A 24,384-nucleotide genomic window follows, 5' to 3' on the forward strand; every position below is an offset into this window, starting at 1 on the left:
CTAACAGGGAGCCCTGGGAGCTGTAGTTCCTTGGTTAGCTCCCTGCCTATAGAGCCAGCCCTGGAGCAGGGAAAGAACTACATTTCCCAGCATTCCGTCGGCAGCAATTAACAGGAAAGGGAGGGGGAAGGAATGTGGAACTGAAACTTCATGCTGCAGCTTGCTGTAAATGGTAGGGACAGAGCCAGCTCTAGTTTTTTGCCGCCCTCCCACCCCAGCCCTGGGCTCCCCCTGCACCCCTGTGTTGCCCCCGCCCCGGACCCCACCCCGCCCCCGCCCCGGGCTCTTCCCCCCCCCCCTGCACCCACACTCCCTGCTGCCCCAGCTCTGGCCCCCACCTGCACCGCCTGCCGCCCCAGCCTTGGGCTCTCCCCCAAAGAAAGAATTGTGTGGACTAAATGGACATTGCATCTCTCTATCTGAAGCCTAGCAAGGCAGGTACGTGGCTCCCACTAGAATTTAAAATGAAAAGTAAGGGAGGGGAAGCTCTACTAGACTGGGCAGCTTTAGATACAGTACCAGGCACGTAGGAGGATTTACACTTCTGAGCCATGGAAGCAGAAATTGACTTTTCTTTTCCAGATTTAGCTAATATTCAGAAAGGGAATCCAGCATCTGCCTTCCAGATTTGAACATCCTCAAAATTCAGGAGTGCTCCAGATCAATTTGGGCAGCTGTTACTTCATTTCTCCCAAATCAAATATACTGATCCACTGTAACTTGCTGTAGAAAAAGTAGAATAAATTGAGCAAGAAATGCTTCCCAGTAGTTATTAGGACTGGAATTCTTATTTTCAATAGCCATTGCTTTTTTTAAATTATTATTATTATTTATTTTAAGGTTTAGTTTTATTTGTTTAAAAGGAAGACAGTGATATTGCATTGGCAAATTCCCCATAGAAACAAAGAATGGAACAAAAGAATAATAAAGGCACCTCAACTTTTCCTCATTTATGTGGGACAATCTTATAATATGCATCCAGATAGCCTTCAATCACACAAGCTGAAAATTGTTCCACTTTACTGCAGTTCTGTAACCATATGGGAACCAATCCTGTCTGTGTTCTGTGCACATCCAAAATTCTTGCTGAATGACCCGCCCTGGGAGCAAGTTACCAGTGACCCAGGGCTGGGGCGGCAGAAAGGTGCAGTGGTGCTTTTTGTTAATCACCCTGCCTCTGTTTATAAACAAACTCCCTGCCCCAGAGGCTGTACTGTTCCCAAATTACACTCAGGCTTAGCTGTGTTGCAGTTAAAACACCTCCGTCTGGGGCTAGGGTGAGTAGACCTCTGGCATGAAACTTGGGGGTAGGGGAGACTAGAGTTTCCCTGGCCCCCCTAAATGATGCCCCTGTGCCTAGGTGCCTTTAAAAATCTGGCCCTTGTTTCCTTTTTCAGAGATGTCCTGGACTCGAGTTCAGGTTACATTATTTTTCATGTAACGTTGGGACTGTATAACTTTTGCAAGTTTGTTATAAAATAATTACTATTCATGGTTTTCCTAAGATATTGATATAGTTCTAGATTGAAGCTGAGTTTACTGTGGTAGCACTGCTTAATAAAATTATGGGTCAGACTGTGCCTGGATGTTCCAGGGATGTGCAAAGGGAAGGGAGGGGGTGAGAATCACAGTGCCTGTGGGCCCCAGTGCGCCTTCCTAGCACTCCCAGGGCTCAAGACACCCCTAAAAGGGGAGGAAGTGGGCAACAGAGCTGACTGAGTGTGGAGGGTGTGAGAAATATGCTCCATTCCCTGAAACAGATGGTGGTAGTTGATTGGTAACCTTTGAAGGCACAGAACTATGGGTCACAGATATAAGAAAACAGGAGGTAAAAGTAATAATAAAATATATAATTAAGTTAGAAAATATTTTGTTGTTAAATAGAGCTTCCGTCACTAAACTCAGTTAGCTTTAGCCAGGGACCATCTCAAGAAAGAAGAACATAAGAAAGCCCGTACTGGGTCAGACCAAAGGTCCATCTAGCCCAGTATCCTGTCTACTGACAGTGGCCAATGCCAGGTGCCCCAGAGGGAGTGAACCCAACAGGCAATGATCAAGTGATCTCTCTCCTGCCATCCATCTCCACCCTCTGACAAACAGAGGCTAGGGACACCATTCCTTACCCATCCTGGCTAATATCCACTAATGGACTTAACCTCCATGAATTTATCCAGTTCTCTTTTAAACGCTGTTATAGTCCTACCCTTCGCAACCTCCTCAGGCAAGGAGTTCCACAAGTTGACTGTGCACTATGTGAAGAAGAATTTCCTTTTATTTATTTTAAATCTGCTGCCCATTAATTTCATTTGGTGGCCCCTAGTTCTTGTATCATGGGAACAAGTAAATAACTTTTCCTTATTTACTTTCTCCACATCACTCATGATTTTATATACTGCTATCATATCCCCCCCTTAGTCTCCTCTTTTCCAAGCTGAAAAGTCCTAGCCTCTTTAATCTCTCCTCATATGGGACCCGTTCCAAACCCCTAATCATTTTAGTTGCCCTTCTCTGAACCTTTTCTAATGTCACTATAAGTGTGAAGGGAATTTGAAACTTCAACATCTTATAACACCCAGGGGCCGCTTAATCAGAAAAGGCTGAGAAGCTCTAAAAGTGCAATTCAGTGACAGTAAATTTGAAAAATATTATTTTATTTACCATCATTATAGGTTTAGATACTGACATGTCTGGATTTCTGAAAACAGAGAGAAAGGTGAGTGTATTCATACAACAGAATGCATGTCAACAGTTTGATTTGATTTAATTAGCACTTACAGAATATTTTCTGGGGAAACAATGAGGTTCCATGTTTTGAATATTTAAAGCAAAAATACCAGATTTGGCCTAATCCACTCTCTAGCACATGTTCTTAATACAGATGCATAATATAACCAGGGAGGGTGCAAGGATGTTTCGCGCCCTAGGCGAAACTTCCACCTTGCCCCCTCCCCGAGGCCTGTGGCAGCTCTCCACCCTAAGGCGTCCCTCTCCCCCCGTGGCAGCTCCCCACCACACCCCCCCTTGAGGCGCCCCCCCTGCCGCAGCTCCCCCCCCTCCGTCCTGAGGTCCCGTCCCCCCCCCCCCGCGGCAGCTTCCCCCGGCCCGCGGAGCTGTGTGGCAGTTCTCCACCCCAGCTCACCTCTGCTCCACCTCCTTCCTGAGCACGCCGTTGCTGCTCCACTTCTCCCGCCTCCCAGGCTTGCGGCGCCAATCAGCTGTTTGGCGCCGCAAGCCTGGGAGGGAGAGAAGCAGAGCGGGGCGGCGTGCTCAGGGGAGGAGGCAGAGCAGAGGTGAGCTGGGGCGGGGAGCGGTTCCCCTGCGTGCCGCCCTTCCCCCCTTACTTGCTGCAGGTGGCCCTCCCTGCACCCCCGTGCCCCAGCTCCTCCTGCCTAAATGCCGATGGCGACTGGGGCGGCTGAAGATCCTTCCGCCGCCAAAGGACCCGAAATGCTGCCCCCCAAATGCTAGTGCCCTAGGCGACTGCCTAGGTCGCCTAATGGGTTGCACCGGCCCTGAATATAGGTTGAAAGCAGTTTGGTGATGGACAATATCTTACTGCAAGAGCTGTGTCTGAAGCTGAAATAGACATGAACTTGTAAACAGTGTGGTTTTCTTTAATGGGCCAGAATCACTGTTGATCTAGATGCTGAGGCCCTAGGAAACCTCTCCTGCTGGCAGACTTGTAGTTACTTACAGTGGTTGCAATTTTCCCTTCAACGGGTGTGTAGTAATCCAAAAAGTTAGCTAAACTTAGAGCTTTTCCTGATTGACAAACCAATGATGGAGGCTGCTGGTGATAAAATGGCCTAATTTTGCTTGAGGAGTGAATCATTCTCTAGAACCTTGGCCCTTGCTGGTTCAGAGAGATGCATTTTGCATCTCTTTTGTCTGTGGTGTTGAATCCAAAGATTCCTGTGTTATCACGCATGCTGTGTGAATCCTTGCTTATGATCACTTCACTAGCATATTTGTACTTCTGATATGAATCTGTAATTTGTGCAAGCCATTTTCCATAGAAGAGTTATACTCTAGAGTCAAGTAACAAAAGACAAAGTCTGTGCCACATACACAAATAAATAATTTACCATTGATTTTTTTTTTTTTTTTTTAGCCACAGGTTATTCTGTTTATTTGGGAGGACTAAAGACACATTTTTTTCATACAAGGATTGCCACCTTGTTTAAATTATATAAAGTGGGTGAAGCAAAATTTGCATCCAAAAGAAAGCTGTTAAAGTTTCATATAAATAGAATTTACTTTCTTCATAGATTCTGAGTGAGATTAACATTTGGAAAATAACAGAATCTTCTAAAGTTCCCAACAGAAAATACTAAAGACAATATAGTGAAACATATATCTTGTAACAGATTAAACTATATGAGTAAGTAATCATATCATAAACAAAGCCAGGAGATTCTTTTATTTACAGTACATACTAATATTGATACACCTCTACCCCTATATAACGCGACCCGATATAACATGAATTTGGATATAACGCGGTAAAGCAGTACTCTGGGGGCGGGGGAAGCTGCGCACTCCAGCGGATCAAAGCAAGTTCGACATAACGCGATTTCACCTATAACGCGGTAAGATTTTTTGGCTCCCAAGGCCAGCGTTATATCGGGGTAGAGGTGTACTAACAAATTTCATCAAGTAAAACTTCCCTATATTTCAGAGTTGATTCAGTGGAATAAAATTCAATATGAAAGTTCCTGAAACAGAATGCCAATGATTAATAGTCTCAAAGGAGGTTGTAAAACCTAAAGATACTAGGAGAACTAGGAATTCCAGTGTCTAGGGAGAATTTCCAGAGATGATATCTGACAAACTAGTAGGAGTAAAAGGCTCCTTTATATTGCTTTAGCTCCTGTGAGTTTGCTTTTTCTTGTACCTGAGACTCCCAGTTACTATAGTAAATTATATTTGTTCGTATTTTCTGATCTCTTGCACTATTTGATGAACAGGTCAAAATGGTCCAGAAAGAACTGTAGCAAGAGAAACTGATAGCCATTACAGTCTTCCCAGCACAGACACCTTGACTATCTCAAGCTTGCCAGTTTTGCAGCTAGAACTGTGAAACTTCAAGACAAATTGTTTGTCAAGATTTTGTAATTTAATAGAACATTGACATCCTTAAACAAGTCATATTTGGGTTTTACTGATTTTGACAAAGTAGTATTCCTGACTGTTTATTCTACCATTCCTCTGTTTTCTGAGTTTCCTTATGCCCTAGTATCTTGCAGTAATCTTTATTCTTATCTCACAAAGGTTGCCCATTGTTGGTGTTTCATAAGCCATAATTCTTCTTCAATTAACCCTCCTGCGCATACACTGTATGGGTGCAGGATCAAGCCCTTTTTTGCAGTAACTGTGAATTCTCCATATTATAAAATGCATCTCTTTAAACTGGATCAAATTATCTTTTCAGTATCCCTCCTTGTCTCAGTCCCTTAAACTGTTGTATAATTATAACATTTTAAGTATATTCTTAGTCTCTTTTGGAAATCATATTTATCATATGACAGTAGTAATTTTCCCGTTACTTAACAAATTTGTTTCTCCTCCCTCCTAATTTGCCAATAGATCTTTTAATTTGCATCCTTGGTTACTGGATTATATCATAATGTTTAAATTTAGTCTCTCTAAAGGACTGCATGTTCCAAGTTTGTTCTTAAAATCCATAAATTGCTATGAAGAAAGTTCTTCTCCTTAGTGATCTTGTCCTCTTGTTGTTTTATTATACTTTTAATTGTCAGTGTGGTTAATCAGATTTATATTGCTGATATTAAAATGCTGTTGCTCTATACAATTTTGCCATGTGTTGGCAACAAAAGATTTTAAAAAATCTCTTGAAAGAAATTTACCCTAAAATACAATGTTGGGGCAACAGTATGAGCAGTGAAAAATACAATGTTGGTAAAAACTGTAAGCATGTCAGTCCTCTGAGGTACCTGGTTCAGAAATTTCAGACAATCCTTCATAGGAAGGAGAAAAAATTCTGTATTTTCATTGATTGAAGAACAGGCACTGTCACAGTTCAGGACAACTGCACCTGTATTTCCCCTCAATGGTCCAACTAGGGCACCTGCTCTCAGGTTTCCAGCTCCCCAGTCACTGCCTTTCTTAGGTGAAGTCCCATGTCTCTCTCCCTTCTGGGGGTGGTATTTCCAGGCTGTGCAGTTCCCTGCCTTCACTCTGTTGTTCACTGCAGAGGCACTGGCAGGCTGCACAAACATACCTGCTTGTTTTCTGTTCAGAGACTGATAAGCGTTATTGTCAAATTATAAATTTCTTCTAAACAATTCTTTCAGTGTAAGCCTATATTATTCTTACGGTACAAGCACTACAGAAAAACCATATTAAAAACAGTAAAAGAACCTACACACACACTTATAAGCTTACCAGAGATTACCCCTACCACAACATGGGTTCTGGAGCAGTCCTTCCAAACCCACCGAAGGGGTTTCTTTTGTGGTTACAAGTTCATCACAGCTTCTGCTCAGAACAAGCACACAGTCTTATGGGCCTCAGTAGGTCCAGTCCTGCTAACCCTTCTTTAAGGATTGGGGCCCTCTGTGGACTAGAGGTCCTGCCCATTTGCTGGATTAGAAAGAAGGCCCTGAGCCAGTTTAAAACCAGGCTGTTTATCTAAAAATCATTTCTTTGTCTGTTGGTCCCTGGAGAATCCAGTTTGAACTAGCATATGTGTACCTTTCCAAGGGGGTGGTGTCAGAGGCAGGGCTGGCTCCAGGCACCAGCTGACCAAGCACGTGCTTGGGGCAGCACCTTAGAAGGGGCAGCCAATGTTGGGGTGGCGGGGGGCGGTCGCGGTGTTTTTGTTTTTTTTTGTTTGGCGGGGCGGCACTCGAGGGTGTTTTTTTTTGTTTCGGCCAGGCAGCGTGGGGAGTGTTTCGGCGGCGCGGCACGGGGGAGGGGGAGCTTCAGCGGCCCAGCCCGGCACTGGGGAGGGGGGTTGGGCGGCCCAGCCCGGCGCTCGGGGGTTTGGGTGGCCCGGCGCTTTGGGGGTTTGGGCGGCCCGGCGCGGTGCTCGGGGCGGGGGTTTGAGCGGCCCGGCGCTCCGGGGGTTAGGGCAGCACGGCGTTGCCCTCGGGAGCGGGGGTTTGGGCGGCCCAGCCCGGCGCTCAGGGGGGCGGGGGTTTGGGCGGCGCGGCGCTGGGGGGTGGGGGGGTTCGGTGGTACGGCACAGTGTGGCACTCGGAGGGGGCGGGGGTTTGAGCAGCCCAGCGCGCCAGGGGTTTGGGCGGCCCAGCCTGGCTCGGTGCGGTGCTGGGGGCGGGGGCGGCGGTGCAGCGCTGGGGGTGGGGTTTACGGCGGGGTGGCGCTCTTCTTTTTTGCCTGGGGGAGCAAAAAAGTTAGAGCCGGCCCTGGTCAGAGGACAATAATGGAAGAAGTACATTAGCATCCCCCTCCTACTAGAGAAGGAACATACAATTCCACAAAACACATATATAATTGTGTCAAGGCTGGATCCCCACTTTGAACTTTAGGGTACAAATGTAGGGGCCTGCATGAAAACTTCTAAGCTTAACTACCAGCTTAGCTCTGGTTCTGCTGCCACCATTTCCCTCCCTGGGAAGCCTGAGAAACCTTTCACCAACTCCCTGGTGAGTACAGTTCCAACCCCCCTGGGATCTAAAACAAGGAGAAATTAACCATTCCCCCTCCTTCCTTTCACCAACTCCTGGTGAATACAGATCCAACCCCCTTGGATCTAAAACAAGGAGAAATTAACCATTCCCCTCCTTCCTCTCACCAACTCCTGGTGAATCAAGATCCAAACCCCTTGGATCTTAAAAAAAAGGAAAAATCAATCAGGTTCTTAAAAAGAAGACTTTTAATTAAAGAAAAAGGTAAAAATCATCTCTGTAAAATCAGTATGGAAATTAACCTTACAGGGTAATCAAACTTAAAGAGCTCAGAGGACTCCCCTGTAGTCTCAGGTTCAAAGTACAGCAAACAAGGATAAACACTCTAGTAAAAGGTACATTTACAAGTTGAGAAAAACAAAGGAAAACTAACACGCCTTGCCTGGCTATTTACTTACAAGTTTGAAATAGGAGAGACTTGTTTAGAAAGATGTAGAGAACCTGGATTGATGTCTGGTCCCTCTCAGTCCCGAGAACGAACACATTCCCAAACAAAGAACACAAACAAAAGCCTTCCCCCCCCCCCAAGATTTGAAAGTATCTTGTCCCCTTATTGGTCCTTTAGGTCAGATGCCAGCCAGGTTACCTGAGCTTCTTAACCCTTTACAGGGAAAAGGATTTTGGAGTCTCTGGCCAGGAGGGATTTTATAGTACTGTACACAGGACAGCTGTTACCCTTCCCTTTATAGTTATGACAAATTGTAGGGGGGGGAGGGATAGCTCAGTGGTTTGAGCATTGGCCTGCTAAACCCAGGGTTGTGAGTTCAATCCTTGAGGGGGCCACTTGGGAATCTGGGACAAAATCAGTACTTGGTCCTGCTAGTGAAGGCAGGGGTCTGGACTCGATGACCTTTCAAGGTCCCTTCCAGTTCTAGGAGATGGGATATCTCCATTATTATTATTATTATTATTATTAATACAGTGAAACCCCACTATACCGCGATGTTTGGGGTCCAAAAAATTACATTGCGCTAAATGCGGGGTCGTGGTATAGCGGGGTTTCAAGCCCGTCAGTGGTCCCCAAGGCGGTGCATTGATGTGCGCCGCCTAGTGCTCCTAGTGCCCAGCAGGGGAGAGAAGCCGCGGCCCCGCACCGGCCAGGGACAGTGAGCACTGGCGCCCGCAGCCCTGTTGTTCTCTGTCCCCGGCTGGTGGGGCCGCGGCTCCTCTTGAAGCTGGAGAGAAGCCATGGCCCCGTGCCTGCCGGGGACAGAGAACAACAGGGCTGCGGGCGCCGGTGCTCACTGTCCCTGGCAGGCGCGGGGCCGCAGCTTCTCTCCCCTGTCTGGCACTTCTCTCCCCTGCCTGGCAGGCGTCATGGCGTTGGGGACCACTGGTACATACAGCACTGTATTACTGTATGTCTTAAACGGGGGCCAAATTGTGATCGCATTATATGCGTTTCGCATTATGGCGGGGCGCCTTATTGCGGGGTTTGACTGTACAATGGAAACCAAAGGTGTTACACCTAATTCAGTAAGGATTAGCTTAATTCAGTAACGTTTATCTAAATTCCATAAGGTTTGTTCAGGATATTACAGGACACTATTGTCAGTCTGTCACAGGCACATCTATTGGTGTCATGACGAAAATGACTATAAAACTGATGAAACTGCCTACAATAGCATGCAGCCAATCTGTGACTGCTAGTAGCAAATATCCCCAACAGGCAGTGATGGGACACTATATGGGGAGGGCTCTGAGTTACTACAGAGAATTTTTTCCCAGGTGTCTGGCTGGTGGGTCTTGCCAAAATGCTCAGGGTTCAACTGACTGCATATCTGGGGTCAGGAAGGAATTTCCCCCCAGGTCAGATTAGCAGAGACCCTGGGTTGATTTTTATTTTATTTTATTTTATTTTTGTTGCCTTCCTCTGTAGCATGGGGCATGGGTCAATTGAAGGTAAAACCAGGGTAAATGGTGGATTCTCTGTAACTTGAAATCTTTAAATCATGATTTGAGGACTTCAGTGACTCAGCCAGAGGTTAAGGTTCTATTATAGGAGTGGGTGGGTGAGGTTCTATGGCCTGCAGTGTGCAGGAGGTCAGACTAGATGATCATGATTGTCTCTTATTGCCTTAAAGTCAATGAGTCTAAATAACTATATTTACCCTACTTTTTGCATAATATTCAGCGTTGGATGTGGGACAAACTTTCTGCACCCTGTCAGTAGTTGCATGTGATTTAAAACAAAACATACATATATTGTATCTGCAGTAGTCCGCACTTCTACTATTTGCTTTGACTACATAACAATTTAATGTCGTGCTAAAAAAGGAAGAGAAATCATCCTGAGCATTAACATGGGACATGAATACCCTGAGAACAGGATGAGACCTTTGATCTCAAAATAGTGGTAGATTTATTCTGGATCCTATCCTGGATCTTCGGTAATAGGGGAGTCAGCAACTTAATTCATTCTGCCTTTATGACTAAGGGTACAGTCTAACCCCTATTAAGGTCAATGGGAATTTTTCCATTGTGGAAATTCTTAGGGGCTTGTAGCTTGCTTTATCAAAAAATTGTAACCCTAATATTATGAGTATTAATGAACCGTAAAGTAAATGTACATTACATGTTTTTAGAAACATGTATCCATTTTTGTGAACATTTTTTCATTTAGATTTCACATCGATTAAATGATGAAGATGACTCTCCAGAAAGAAGCCTACTGTCAAGTGCAGTTGTAAAAGAGACATTAATGGCTCCAAAGGAATGGACACCACGGAATGTATTTCCAGGGGTTTTAAAAGATTGTCAAAGTGCCACTATGACCATTACTGAGATAGATATTACGGTAAAAGATAATTCTCTTGAGAAGTCTATACCTGACTTTATTTTATCATCAACATCAGAGAAGATTTCCAGGGAAACATTAACTGTACAAAGTATAATGGGTGATGAATTTGAAATTAGAGATTTGCTGAAACCACTCAGTGATTCAGAGAGTCCAGAAATGATAAACCCCTTGCATGACACGTTACAGTGTCAAGGTGATGCTCTATCTGTAGATGTATCAGTAGATGAGAACAGCAATGTCCTGCCAATAGAGCTTCTGACAGCACTGAACTCCTTTTCAGAATTTGTAGTACAGCCTGTCTGTCAATTAGTAGGGAAGGAAAGAGAGCTTAATGCTGAAGAAGAACATGTGAGATCAGAATCCAGTATTTTCCAGATAGATGACTGCACTCAAATAACAGATAACAGTTTTGAACCTCAATTTTCTGTGAAGCAATTGGAAGAAATAAAAGCATTAACAGAGGCTCCATTTCAGTGTACTTTAGATGAACAAGTATGTACATGTTTTAATACCTATTTGAAATGTTTTGTGTATCTTACAATATTTTACTGAAGAGTTAATTTTTTCTAAGATGTTATTAGTCTTGGTACAGAATTATTGAGTCTGGAATTTACAGGTTTATTAGTCTTTTTTTAATTTAAAGTCTTCTAATCCTTTTCTACTTTTTCACGTCAGTTATTGAACTTTTTAGAATGGAGAAATCCTAGTAAACTTTGTCTACTTGCTTCATACTATTCTATGCTATGCAATGCTATCTGCTTGTGCGTTCCCCATCGTTATAGTATCTAAGCATCTCACAGATATTTAAAAATAGAAATAATCTCTTCTCAGCCTGTAGAATAACTAGCATGATTAGCTGAAAGGATTATTTTGTATCAAGTATCAGGGGGTAGCCGTGTTAGTCTGTATCTACAAAAATAACAAGGAATCAGGTGGCACCTTAAAGACTAACAAATTTATTTGGGCATAAGCTTTCGTGGGTAAAAACCTCACTTCTTCAGATGCATAGAGTGAAAGTTACAAATGCAGGCATTATATACTGACACATGGAGACCAGGGAGTTACTTCGCAAGTGGAGAACCAATGTTGACAGGGCCAATTCAATCAGGGTGGATGTAGTCCACTCCCAATAATAGATGAGGAGGTGTCAATTCCAGAAGAGGAAAAGCTGCTTCTGTAATGAGCCAGCCACTCCCAGTCCTTATTCAAGCCCAGATTAATGGTGTTAAATTTGCAAATGAATTTATAACCTATAACATTACTGTAACGTTATTGTAACAATTATAATAACATCACTATAACAGCCATGCTCAGTACATCATGAGCCTTCCAAAGACACCCGACATGACAAACTTTGCATTGGATACCACACAATCGTTTTACGAGGAATAACATGGAGGTGCTGGATGTTTCCCCAAGGTACAGAGTGTTACACCTCTCCTCTTAGTTTACTGCAGGAGGGTTAGTCACTGACTAGCTCAAAGGCAGTTTGTGTTATAGTTCTCCTGGCATCCAGCCATTAAGGCCGTGAGGCGGTATGCCTCGGTTTCCCCATTCACACACAGCAAACCAAATTTTTTATGGTTTTATGGTTTCTCTGCTGTGATAAGCTTTAAACCTGTTTACAGGTATTAATTGAAAAGTAGCATTATCATAAGGTTTAACATCCGTGTCAAAATTCTTATCCCCAAAACTTAACATTAATACCAAAATTTTTATCACAGATGTGCGTTTACAAGTATCTTTATGATACCACACCCTCTGTTCAGATAGTGTAGTTTGAGGTTAGTTTGTTCATTACCCATGGTGTCCTTTGACACTCTCCCATGTAATCAGTCACTGGCTTTTCCTTCCCTCCATTGTTCCCCATTGTGTGGGCTCTTAATTTAATCATGTTTCTGGAATTTTGGTGCCTCAGGGTCTGGCAAGATAGGTGTTCAGGGGGATCCTGCACATTGGCTGGCCCTTTGGGGAGCGGTCTCCCAACCCCAGGACTGTATATATGCAGAAAATCCAGCTCCCCTTTTGGGGTTACCCAGTGTTTCCCCCTCCCAGCACTGAGTCCTTCCCTGCTCCCTAGAGGGCTGTGATCTGTGCTCTCTGGGCTAGGTGTGTTTACCCTTCGGTCAGATGCACCTTTTCCCAGCAGCTCTCCCATAATTGCTTTCTGTGTCTCACCAGCGTGGGGAAAGACACCCCCCTCTCTGTCAGTTGAGCCATTTGTATTCTCACAAACTACCACCTGGCAGTTTCCTGGTCCCAACTCCTCTGCTGTTACTGGTATTGGAGCTGCATCTTGATTTAAAGAGACACAGTTACTTTCCAAAAACTTATCAGAAATAGCATCCTGAAAAATTGGGACCTGGATTTGGGGTACCCTCTGCCACCTGTTTCTCTGAGGCTAACCTCACAGAACCAATATGATAGGTTTCAATTGCTTGGAGGGTTTCTGTGTTGAGGACAGCAGAACTAACATGAGCTATTGGTTGCCTGCTTCCTCTTAGCACAAGGTGCTACATTTATTCCTCAGGTGATCAGTGGAAATACACTGATAGCACCTTTTGGGCTCTTCTGCTTTTACAGGAGATTTGGGATGAGGGTTAGAGGAATGTTTATGGGTAAGAGAATGTTTAGGCTCCCAACCCCCTTCTCTCTTCCTAGGGGCAAAATGGGATCCTCCCTTTCCATCAGTTTTAAACCCCTCTTTCTGTGGCCTGCCCTCAATAAACGCCTGATTCTGCTAGAAGGCATCAGCTAAAAAAGCCATCTCATCCACAGACTTTACGTCTTTGTCCCATTACATCCCTATGTCCTCAGCCATCCACTTCCCTTGCTGGGTGTTCTTAGTAGTTCCAGGGCCTGTATAGCATGGCACACAACTCCAAGTGTGTTCCTTTGTGCAGGCAATATATTTGTAGAACTCCAGTTATTAAGTAATCTATTTATTCTAAGTCTCTATCTATCTATCTGTGCATGTATAACTTAAATGACATTTTGCTTTTAACACCACACACCATAATCCAGGCACAGCATTTCTTTTAATAGCTTGACTACCAGTAGTTTGAAGTAATACTTTTTGTCACAGCTTGTAGGTAAGCAGAAGAACCAGGATTTGATAATTTCTGATTATTGCAATGTCGCCTCTTATGACAAACAAGCTGGTGAAGGAAATTCCGGTTCAATAGAGAATACCTCGGGTATAGAAACTACCAAAGCAACTTCTTGTATATTAAGGAGGTCAACTCGATTAAGAGAAAACTGCACTAGAAAGCACATAGATGAAGCTTCCAGTTGTTATAAAATGCTAGAAGAAACTCACCAAAGAATATATAGTAATGACGAAGAAACAGGAAATAAACTTTCATCTAAAGATTTTGGGTATGGCATATATAACATAAAAAGCTTACTTTTCTTCATGCATGAACTCTTTATCTCTCTCTTCCAATTTATTTAATAAATATGAAACTTACATGCCACTCATTCCTCATTTGTACTATGTAAATGTTCATTTAAGTTACCTGAAAGGTAAAGATTTTACATTTTCTTAAAAACACTCAAGGTCATATTCTGCATTGATTTATACTCCATACAATCCTGTTGAAGTTTGTGTGATTATGAGAAGTATGCATCTGCACATAATTATAAACCTCCTTTACAAATTAAATGTTTACTTCTAAATCTAGTATAAATATTACATTGTTTTATAAAGTGGTGAATATTTTTATTCATTCTGAACAAATCTCTCATCAGTAGAACACAAGACTCTGCTTGTAAGGACAGCAAAGAACAGCAATCAGAGCTGGAAGCCAGTACATACCAAGGATCAACTATGGATGTAAACAGCGAGGTTGAGCAGATGAGGAAAAGCCAAAGGCTTGCAAAGAAAATTAGTAAGAGATGATTCTGACATTTATTTGCCAGATAAGTTACTCTACTGTTGAACTGATTCAAACAAATGTACTGAACCAGAAAAGTATAAATTTGTTGGATGGTATTTTCAAAGCCACTGAAATGTGCATTTATGAGCTACCTTTTTTAAAAACTTTATATACATTAGTTTTAATAATAATCTACGATACTTTGTACCAGTTTTTATTTCACTACTTACAGTACGGACTCTAATAATTGACTTGCTTACACACATCCTTCATAAAATTTAAGAAAAACATTCAGGGGTGGAAATCTAATTTTGTAACATTATAATTGAAATGACTGAATATTCTGAAACACCAAAACAAAACAAAAAATAGATCCAGAATGCAAATGTAAGTCCTACAGTCTGATTTGCAAAGGCAAACTCTGCCTGTGCAGAGTCTCTCTGAAGTCAGTGTGACTCAGCATACACAGGAATTCACCACCATGGAGCAGATTGCAGGTTTCAGTCTATTTTATGTATTTTTATGACCTCCATCACAGTTATATCTGTGCACCTCACACTCTGTGATATATTTATCCTCACAACACTCCTGTAAAGTAGAGAAGTCTTATTATTCCCATTTTACATGTGAGGAACTGAGGTGTAAAGAGACTTGCTCAAGGTTCACAGGAAGTCTGTGGCAGAACACTGAATTGAACCTGGGCCTCCTGACTCCTTCGTCCCCTAACAGTGGAACCCTAATTACTTTTAAGATTGGAGTGTTATAATTATTTTTATTTATGCAAGTCCAGTTTGGCTTTAACTGTGTACTTAATATATTTAAATTTTTTGAAGGTATACGTTATATGAACTATAATAGTAGTATAATATAAGTTGTTAATTATAAATCTATCACTACCCAGCACGTTGCTTTCATGAAGGGTTGTCAGTATTTCCACTATAACCATGCTTATGATGGGTTTTCTAATCAGATGACTAATATTTATTTAAAATAAAGTCAGCAACAGGTTTTCATTCAAGAGCAAAATGTTTTTTTAAAAACAAAATGCTCAAAATAAAATGTATTTTTCTGTTTTCATCATGATTGGCTGTAGTTATATGGCCAAATCCTATTGCATAGAGCAAATTAATGTACGTCAGTGTTCACCAACCGGTCAATCGCGATTGACTGGTCAATTCTGGAGATTCTACCAGTTGATCGCAATCTCTGGCTGCAGCGGGGCTGCCACTAAGGCAGGCTCCCTGCCTGCCCCAGCCCCACACTGCTCTTGGAAGCAGCTAGCATGCCCCCATGGCCCTGGGGGAGGGGGAGCAGGGGTCTCCATGTGCTGCTCCTGCCTGCAAACATCTCCCTGGCAGCTCTCATTGGCCGGGAATGGGGAACTGTGGCCAATGGGATCTGCAGGAGCGGTGCCTGCAGGGAGGGGCAGCACGTGGAGCCACGTGCCCCCCTCAGGGGCTGCAGGGGTGCATTGGCCCCTTCCGGGAGTGGTGTGGGGCCGGGGCAGGCAGTGAGCCTGCCTTAGGCCCGCTATGCCGCCACTGACCAGGAGCCGCCCGAGGTAAGTGCGGCCTGCGGGAGCCCGCACCCCAGCCCTGAGCCCCCTCCTGGAGCCAGCACCCCATATCCCCTCCTGCACCCCAACCCCGTGCCCAGGCTCAGCCTGGAGCCCCATCCCACACTCCGAACCTCTTGCCCAGAGCCTGCACCCCAGAGCCTCGGAAGGGACGGGGTTGCACTTACATTCAAGTAAGTCCTGGGTTGCACTTACATTCAAAAAGTGATCTTGTGTGTATAAAGGTTAGAGACCACTCATGTACATGGACTTTCCTCCATTTCAAAAATATCAAAAGTTTGAAGATTGGAATCTTTAGCCACAACTAGCCAGGCTGCTTGTGCAGCCTGCAACCACAGAATATGGAGAGGGGTAGCTCTCTACTCCCACATGAGCAAAATTTTAAGCTATTGGAGCTGCACAATGCATGAACCATGCTCGTGCCCTTGCCATGCCTCCTGCCTGGCCATAATCCATCCCCATCCTTCTGCCTTCCAGCATAGACAGCAGCCCTGGAACACTTCTCCACAGCACGAAGGGAGCATGCAAGAATTCCCCACTGTTGGTAAAGTGTAGTCTTGTGCCCCAGTACAGTAGAAATGGTTCCACTGCATTTGAATCCTTCCATGGGTGCATAATGGAAAGCAGGATTTGTTCCAAAGTATAATAATAGTGTTTGTTTCTATATTTTGTTTTGTAAACTTAGAAACATACGTAAAACACAAAACATAAAATAATTGCTAATAGATGTCATAGGTTTGGTAAGGAAGAGAAGAGTGACTAAGCAACTAGCTATATATTGACTGCTTTTCTTTCAAGGAACTGTAGCGCAGGATAGCAGATTTGATCCAACTTGTTGAAAATGATTAATGCACTTTGTCTAGAATGTAGACAGCCAAGAGTTTAAAAAAAACCCTGTTTAAAAGCCATATTCTTTCATTCTGTGCATTGAACCTATTTGATATCAGGAGATTAGTGCAAAGTTTATGGGGTTAAATAAAATCTTTAGTAAGTGAGATTGATGTTTACGTATTTTACTGAAGGAGCAACTTTCTGAAATGTCTGTTTTTGGCAGGTTAGTAGTTGGGCAAAAATTCCTGTTGACAAGATTTTTCTTCAGAAAACTTGTATGCTAACTGTAGTGCTGAGGCCAAAACAATAATCAAATATATTTTTTCAGTTTACCAGATCTTTATTTTATGTTTTTCAGCAAAACAAACCTCTGTTAAAAAAATTTCAAATACTGCACCTGTTGCCTCCATTCCTCTTTCAAAAATCTATCGGAAAAATCTTTTTGGTGAGACCTTACTGCATAAAGCTGTTGCTGAAGATGATATAGACCTTGTACGCAAAATTATAAAAGTTGGTGCAAATGTAAATACTCAGGATTATGCTGGTAAGTTTCAATTCCAGTTAAAAGATAATTGTATATCTTTTATAACAAATATATAAGCATAAGTAATAAATGTTAATGCTACCAGATCACAAACAGAAAGATGTTTTAGAGTTGATCCACCACTTTTTTGAATTCTTATTAGTTTAAGTCCTTGTAAGTTCTCACAAGACAGGTAATAAATGTGTAGACCTATATATGTAATATAGACATTACCTCAAAAACTCCATGTTAATGCACTGATTTTATACCCTTCTGGCATGCACAATCTGTAAAACAGCCCAGAGTTTGGCTTGATGGATTCAATCTTGTTCCTTTTGAAGTTAATGAGAGTTTTGCCCTTGACTTAAATGGGAAAAGGATTGTGTCAAATGTAGAGCCCAACCAACACTCTAGATATGTACTGAGGTATCTCCACCTTCGGGGATATGGTTGAAGGAAAAAGCTACTGTGGTCAACGGAACCTTAGTGTGTTTTGATGCAGGAAGTGATGGAAGGAGGATTGGAAAGCACTCGGGGCTGGATCTTCTATCCTCTCCCTCAGTTCACTCTACTGATTCAATAAGAGGACTGCCATACAGGGAATTCACACACAGCTATGGTCAGTGCAGCTCAGGGCTTACATACTGCCTTCATCTTTCCCAAATCCTCTTTCCTCCATTGAGTGGAATCGCTGCCTGGGTGGCAGAACGAAGGTGAGTGGGAGTGGGGCCTAGTTCCCCTGCAATGGAATACTCCTGGGGGAATTCTGTGCCACCTCACATGTGCAGAATTCATGTCCCCCCACAGATTTCTTTGCTTCCCCGCAGAAAAATGACTTTCTGAGGGGGAAGCAAAGGGCAGCCACAAGAGTGGTCATGTGACCCTCCCCAGCAGTATGTTTTGGGTGCCCAGGGCAGCTGGCAGAGAGAGAAATCACTGTGAGGTGGGGGCAGGACTGGGGAAGACCTGGCTAGTGGCTCCTACCCTGTGCCGGGCTCAGCTGCTATTCCGGCTGGGCTGGGGAGGACAAGACTTCCTCTTCCCCTGCACAGCATTCAGAGCTAGGTCAGATTTCTCCCCAGGCTGCAGGAAGCTCTGCAAACTCCCTCCCCAACCCCGCTCCTCAGCTTCAGGAGGAGGGATCCCTGTAGGGGGAGCTGCTCCCCCATCCGCCCAATCCCACATGCATCCAGATCCCCTCATGCCCAGACCCTCTGGCTGAGCCTCACCTCCCCACACACACCCAGAACCTCTCCTGCCAAGTTCCACTCCCCCTGCACTTGTACCACTGCGATGAGTCACCTGGATCCCCACCCCACCGAGCCCCAACCAGCAGCACCTGGATTCCCATCCTCACTAAGCCCCCACTTTGGTCTTGACCTCCCTGCAGAGTCTCATTACTGTTGCACCCAGAACCCCTGTGCATCCAGATCGCGCACACACAGATCCCCCACTGAGCTGCCCAACCCCAGATTGCCTCACACAGAACCCTCTCAACCTACACCTGGTTCCCCTCACACTAAGTCCCTCCGCACTTGGATCCTGCCAGGCTGAGTCTGCATGCCCACACCTGGTGCCCCTGGCACAGAGGGGCAGGGCCCTGGCGTGTTTCTGGGGCAGGCCTGGTCCTTGCACGGTGTCAGGGTTGGGTGCAGCCTCACCATTGAGTCTGTGTCCCGGAGGGAGCTGCAGAGTGATCTCCCACCTCTGTGCAGCCAGTGGCCTGTGCTCCCCAATGCCATCCTGGAACTGCCACATTTATCTGACAAATAAAATTTGCAGGATTTTAAAATATTGTGTGCAGAATTTTTCATTTTTTGGTGTATAAATTTAAATTTTTTGGTGCAGAATGCCCTCACAAGTAAATGGAAATATTTTAGAGGCTGATATATGTTTCTGCCCCAACATGTCGTTCCTTGTAAGCTGTGTGCATGCATAGGAGGGTGGAGGTGAAAGTGGGACTGGTGGGGCTGGAGCAGCTGCTGTGGCTCATGGGATTGGGCCGGGGAGCAGATAGGAACATCTACCTCCTGCTAAGTGTCAGTAGCTCCCCATGCTCCCAATGCAGAGAACCCAACCAGCCCCCTCAGCCATAGGCGCCGAGTTTCTAATCTGCTGGGGAGTGCTCCCCCCCCCGGCTCTGCCCAGGCCCCGCCCCCACTCCACTCCTTCCCCCAATTCCCCACCCCACCCTGCTTCTTCCCACCTCTGCTCTGCCCCGCCCCTTCCACGCCCAGTTCCGCCCCCACCCCAAGCGTGCTGTGCCCTCGCTTCTTGCCCCTTCCCCCGCAGCGCTGATCGGTGGGGCCTGCTGGTGGGCAGGAAGCACTAGGGGGAGGGGCAGGTGCTGATCTCAGGGGTGCCAGTGGGTGTTCAGCACCCACCATTTTTTCCCACGGAGTTGGCACCTATGCCCTCAGCCCAGTGGCGTAGCCAGGGTTGCTGCCGAGGAGGAGCGGCAGAGAAAAAAGGCGCCAGTCCTTCGGCGGCATTTCAGTGGCCCTGCGCATGCGCCGAAATGACGCCGAAAGACGGAGCAGCGCATGCGCAAGGCTGCCGAAATTATTATTTTTTCGGCGGCCCCGCTCCCCTGGGCAGAGCGCGGGCCCTGCTTCCCCATCCGGAGCGCTGTCAGGGGCACCGAGACCCCCAGCCATGCTCTCAAGGCTATATAGTCCCGGGGAGAGCGCCCTGAGTCCCAGCCCCGCTCTCACAGCCACAGCCGGGGATGAGCGACGGGAGCCCGCAGTCTTGCTGCGCCAGCCGGAGTGATGGGAGCCCGCGGCTTCGTTCCCCCGGACGGAGCGTCGGAAGAGAGTGGGCCCCGCTTCCCCATCTGGAGTGCTGTCCGGGGCGCCGAGACCCTCGGCCACACTCTTAGGGCCGGAGTCCTGAGCAGAGCGCCCTGAGTCCTGGCCCCGCTCTGCCGGCTGGAGCGACGGGAGCCCGCTCCCCCGGCCGGCCTGAGTGCCGGCCCCGCTTCCACAGCCGGAGCGCCTCCCAGAGCACCACGAGCCCCCCGGCTCCTCTCCACCGGGCGGAGTGCTGTCCTGAGTGCTGTGAGCCAGGGTCTGGCTCCCCCAGCCGGAGCGCTGGGCAGAGCGCTGCTACTCCGGGCACTGCGGAGCAGGGCCGCCGAAGGATGGAGCGGCGCATGTGCAGGGACGCCGAAATAAGAATAATTTTGGCAGCCCTGTGCATGTGCCGCTCCGTCTTTCGGCGGCATTTCGGCGCATGCGAAAGATGGAGCGGTGCGGAATTCTGGGCTCGGGGGAGCAGGCGCTCCCCTTGCTCCCCCCTAGCTACGCTACTGCCTCAGACCCAGATTTCCCTCCCTCCCTCCCCATGCAGAGCATCTCTGCTCCACCTGCTACTCAACCTTTGATTGCTACAGTTCTGCTGTCCACAAAGGTGGAAGTTTGATTTGCTCCATATGACCAGAAAGGGAAAAGAAAAATGAATAAACATTTTTCATCACGTTATTTCTCATTTTCCAGCCATTCTTAGATGTTCTTAAAGCAGGAGGTCAGACTAGGTGATCACAATGGGGCATTAAAGTCTACGAGTTTATACATTTAATGATGCTTGGAGATACTGAAAAGGACCATCAACATGATCCCCACCATTATTAATTGCTAGTGTCTGTTCCTGAGACAGGAACATATGTTGTATTATTCATAGCTCAGTTTCTTTATTTTCTCACTTCTCTGTAAATTATCATCTTCAGTGTGACTGACTAAATAACAAGACCACATAAAAGGGTTGTCAGGTATATCTATATAGCAGCTGGGAGGTATAATTCCCCGTTTGGGTAGACTTACACGTGCTAGCTGTGCTTGAGTTAGCATGCTAAAAATAGCAGTGGCTTGTCTAGTACCTCAGATGAGCTTGTGCTCAGGTAGCTAGCCCAAGCCGCCCCGCATGCTGCTGTAGCCCCACTGCTATTTTTAGCATGCTTGCTCAAACAGAGCTAGCACATGTATGTCTACCCATGCTGGGAGTTATACATCCCAACTACTGGTTAGACATACCCAGGGTGTAAAAGTTTCATTCACAGAGAAATTGCCGGTATGTAAAGGTTAAGTTTTCTTTCCTTTTTGAGCCAATACATAATCTAACATCTACATTTGTTATAATGGCATGCAGTTCTTAGGTAAGTGCAGATTTTGGCAGTTAGGATCTCTCATCTACATCACTTTTGAACCATATAAAAATTTGTCACATGGTCAACTTATTCTTAAAATATTGCAATTTCTAATAAATTTAGACTATCTTAAAAATTAAAACTTTATCAAATAGTCTGCAAAATTGATAAAAATTGGTGTCAAGAATATTATTCAAATAGGAAATGTAAGATTTAGTTGACAATTTTCCTCTGTCATAGGATGGACTCCACTACATGAAGCCAGTTTGGCAGGTTTTTATAAGACAGCAAATGAGCTTTTGAAAGCAGGAGCTGATGTTAACTGTAAAGGAAGTGAACAAGTAACACCAATACAGGATGCAGTTAAAGAGGGACATTATGCGGTATGATTTCTATATTTGGGCACAAACTACATTTTACATATAAAAAATTTCTGTGATTGGGTCAGGGAGGTCACCTATCATTTCAGTTTCATTACATGTGCTGCTAATTATTTAGAATTTAGGGTTACATTTTAAGATTTCAAGGTATTTGGAATTCTTGTTGCCCAACTTCAGATAAAATCATGAGCAACACTTTACAGATTTGTTCTTTAGTGTGTGATAGCAGAAATTAGCTGCATTTTTCTAACTGTTTTTTGGGATATTTTACTAAATTGTATACTAAAACAGCACAGAAAAGGTAATCTAAATTGATAATGCTACAAGTCTCATGCTTCAGTTTGTCTGAGGACATCAAAACACATTATTGCACAATTGAATATGGTTTTTGTACTGCCTTTTGAAGTATGAGACTGCTGTTGGAGACAAAATATTGGACTGAAAGTAGATCAGCGTTTTGATCTGGACTGACACCAATATTTTTTCTATTTTTTCCCCTGTGTGCATAACAAATGGCTTCTAGAGCTCAAGTTTAAAACTTATGGATATAGTTTCTCCTGCTATATTATCTCCTCCACTTACTTTGCCCTTTCCCTTATTCTTGCTACCTCTTTGGTCACTCATAATCTTTATTTCCTTCCTCTCCATTGATTAAGAACTATTTCCATATTAGTAACTGTACACGTGCCTATGCATGCGGTTGTGTCATAACCCACACCTGAACCCTAAATCATGTGTCTGAAGGAGTGTAGAGAGTGAGCAAGGTAGTGTGCCTGAGGGGTGTGGGTAAGGGCCTTGTACCAGGACTCAAGTTTCAATAGTCCTCCACTCCCATTCTGACAATGCATTGAACCCTTTTCTTCCTGACCCTTACCCACTCTATAAAGGTTCCTTTCCCACCGTTTTCAGTGGTAGTAGCGTGCTGCAGTGACCAGCTTTCCGTTGAACTCATACAGATCAACACAGGTGAAAATGCATCCTGCTCTGAGAGCAGCCACTTGGCCCACTGAGCACACTTAGGTGCTTTTCAATGTGTGGTCAGAGTGCACTGTCTTCCATGACTTGAGCCAGAGTGGCAGGAACATACACCTGTACCGGGAAATTTCATGGAGGCTGGAGCAGGCAGGCATTGAGGGGACTCCAGCCCAGTGCCGGGAACACGTGAACCAGTTAAGGCTTCGATACAGGAGCACAAAAGACTCAAACTGTCTCTCTGGGACGACTTCTTGTACATGCCCCTTCTATGAGGAGCTTGACCAGGTGCTGTCAAGGGCTCCTGGTGCAGAACCAGAAGTGGTTCATGATCCCACCCTCAACCTCACCAGCCTCATTGTCCAATCGGATACTGATGAGGGCTAGAGTGATGAGGCATCACGGACCATGGAGGGTACCCCAGAAGACATGGAGGATGAAGAGCATGTGATTCTGCACCTCTCTCTGGTGGAGCCTGTTGAGGAAGCCACCTACCCCGATGAACCCAAGGAGGATCCTGAGTCACGGCAGGAACCAAAACCTAAGGCTGGTAAGTTACAATGGACCTTCCCTGCCAATAACCCCTCTTCATCTTGTGCTAAATTTGAAATACTGTGCACTGACTATTCCCCTCTGGATAATATGCCATGCATTGCTATGTGTCTGTGAGTTTGAACTGCAGTGCTGAAAGCCATGGAATTGTCATGCCCCCTCTCCCTACCAAACTCCTCTAACTCTCCCCTGCTCCAGCCAGCCCTTGCTTCCCCTCCCCGCAACAGTCCCCAAGCAAGACATAGTTATAAATCAATGATTTTATTGATTTCTGACAAACCTGTATTATGCATTTGGATAAAGCTATTTCTTAAAAACAGATTATTCAGGAAAAATCATTGCCCCTGTGTTTGTGTATTTCTTGGCCAGCAGTCAGACAGCAAAGGTTCTGGGGCTGCACAGACCATGGGAAGGAAGGGGTCAGGTTAGAAAAATCCCAGTTGGGGATGGGACAGTTGTAGAAAGCTTATAGTAGGTTGTCTAAAGTTAGTAACAGCTGTCTTTTGTCTTTTAAAGATTACACAGTTTCAGTGCTTCTCCCACCTGCCTGAGCTTACCATCACCTTGCAAGAGGCAGCTATGTGGAATGGGGTGGGTGGATGGAGGGGATGTTAGGTCTGGGAATGGGAAGGGAACAGAACTCCGTTCTAAAACACTTTGGTTCTCTGAGGAAATGTTAGTCACAGCAGTCTTTTCTCCCTTGGAAGATTACAAAATTGTTATTGTCCCTGTCCCTGGTGTGTTGCCTCTCCCTGCACTGAGCTATGCTGCACAAGCATATTTCAGCAAGTTTCCAGGGTAGCAGAAACTCTAGCTGGGTCTTGAGGTTTTACAGCAGTGCAACTCTGCTTGATCCACTTTCATAGCTGACCAACCCCCTTCATTTAGCAATATGTAGAGGAGTGACCATTAGCAGAAACATCTCTCTGGCATAGATTGCAGATCTCCTCCACAGGACAGAGAGCCACTTCTCTTTTCCATTCTGGTCTCTTGGAAACAGCTATGTTCTCCAAATGTTAGCCAGCCTTTAAAAAAGGAATTGCAAACTAGTAACTTTA

At 45.0% G+C, this 24,384-nt stretch overlaps 1 protein-coding gene across 1 annotated transcript in view; it reads left to right on the forward strand.

Annotated features, from left to right (window-relative positions):
- ANKRD31 (ankyrin repeat domain 31) overlaps positions 1-24,384 on the forward strand; it is a 120,024-nt gene that overhangs the window by 10,943 nt on the left and 84,697 nt on the right. The window contains exons 6-11 of the mRNA XM_034773229.1: positions 2,670-2,713; positions 10,294-10,962; positions 13,556-13,848; positions 14,221-14,360; positions 17,114-17,299; positions 21,663-21,805. Coding sequence (XP_034629120.1) covers positions 2,670-2,713; positions 10,294-10,962; positions 13,556-13,848; positions 14,221-14,360; positions 17,114-17,299; positions 21,663-21,805 — 1,475 coding nt within the window. The remainder of the gene's footprint in view (positions 1-2,669; positions 2,714-10,293; positions 10,963-13,555; positions 13,849-14,220; positions 14,361-17,113; positions 17,300-21,662; positions 21,806-24,384) is intronic.

This window comes from Trachemys scripta, chromosome 6 (assembly GCF_013100865.1).
Source record: "Trachemys scripta elegans isolate TJP31775 chromosome 6, CAS_Tse_1.0, whole genome shotgun sequence".
Taxonomy (NCBI): domain Eukaryota; kingdom Metazoa; phylum Chordata; order Testudines; family Emydidae; genus Trachemys; species Trachemys scripta.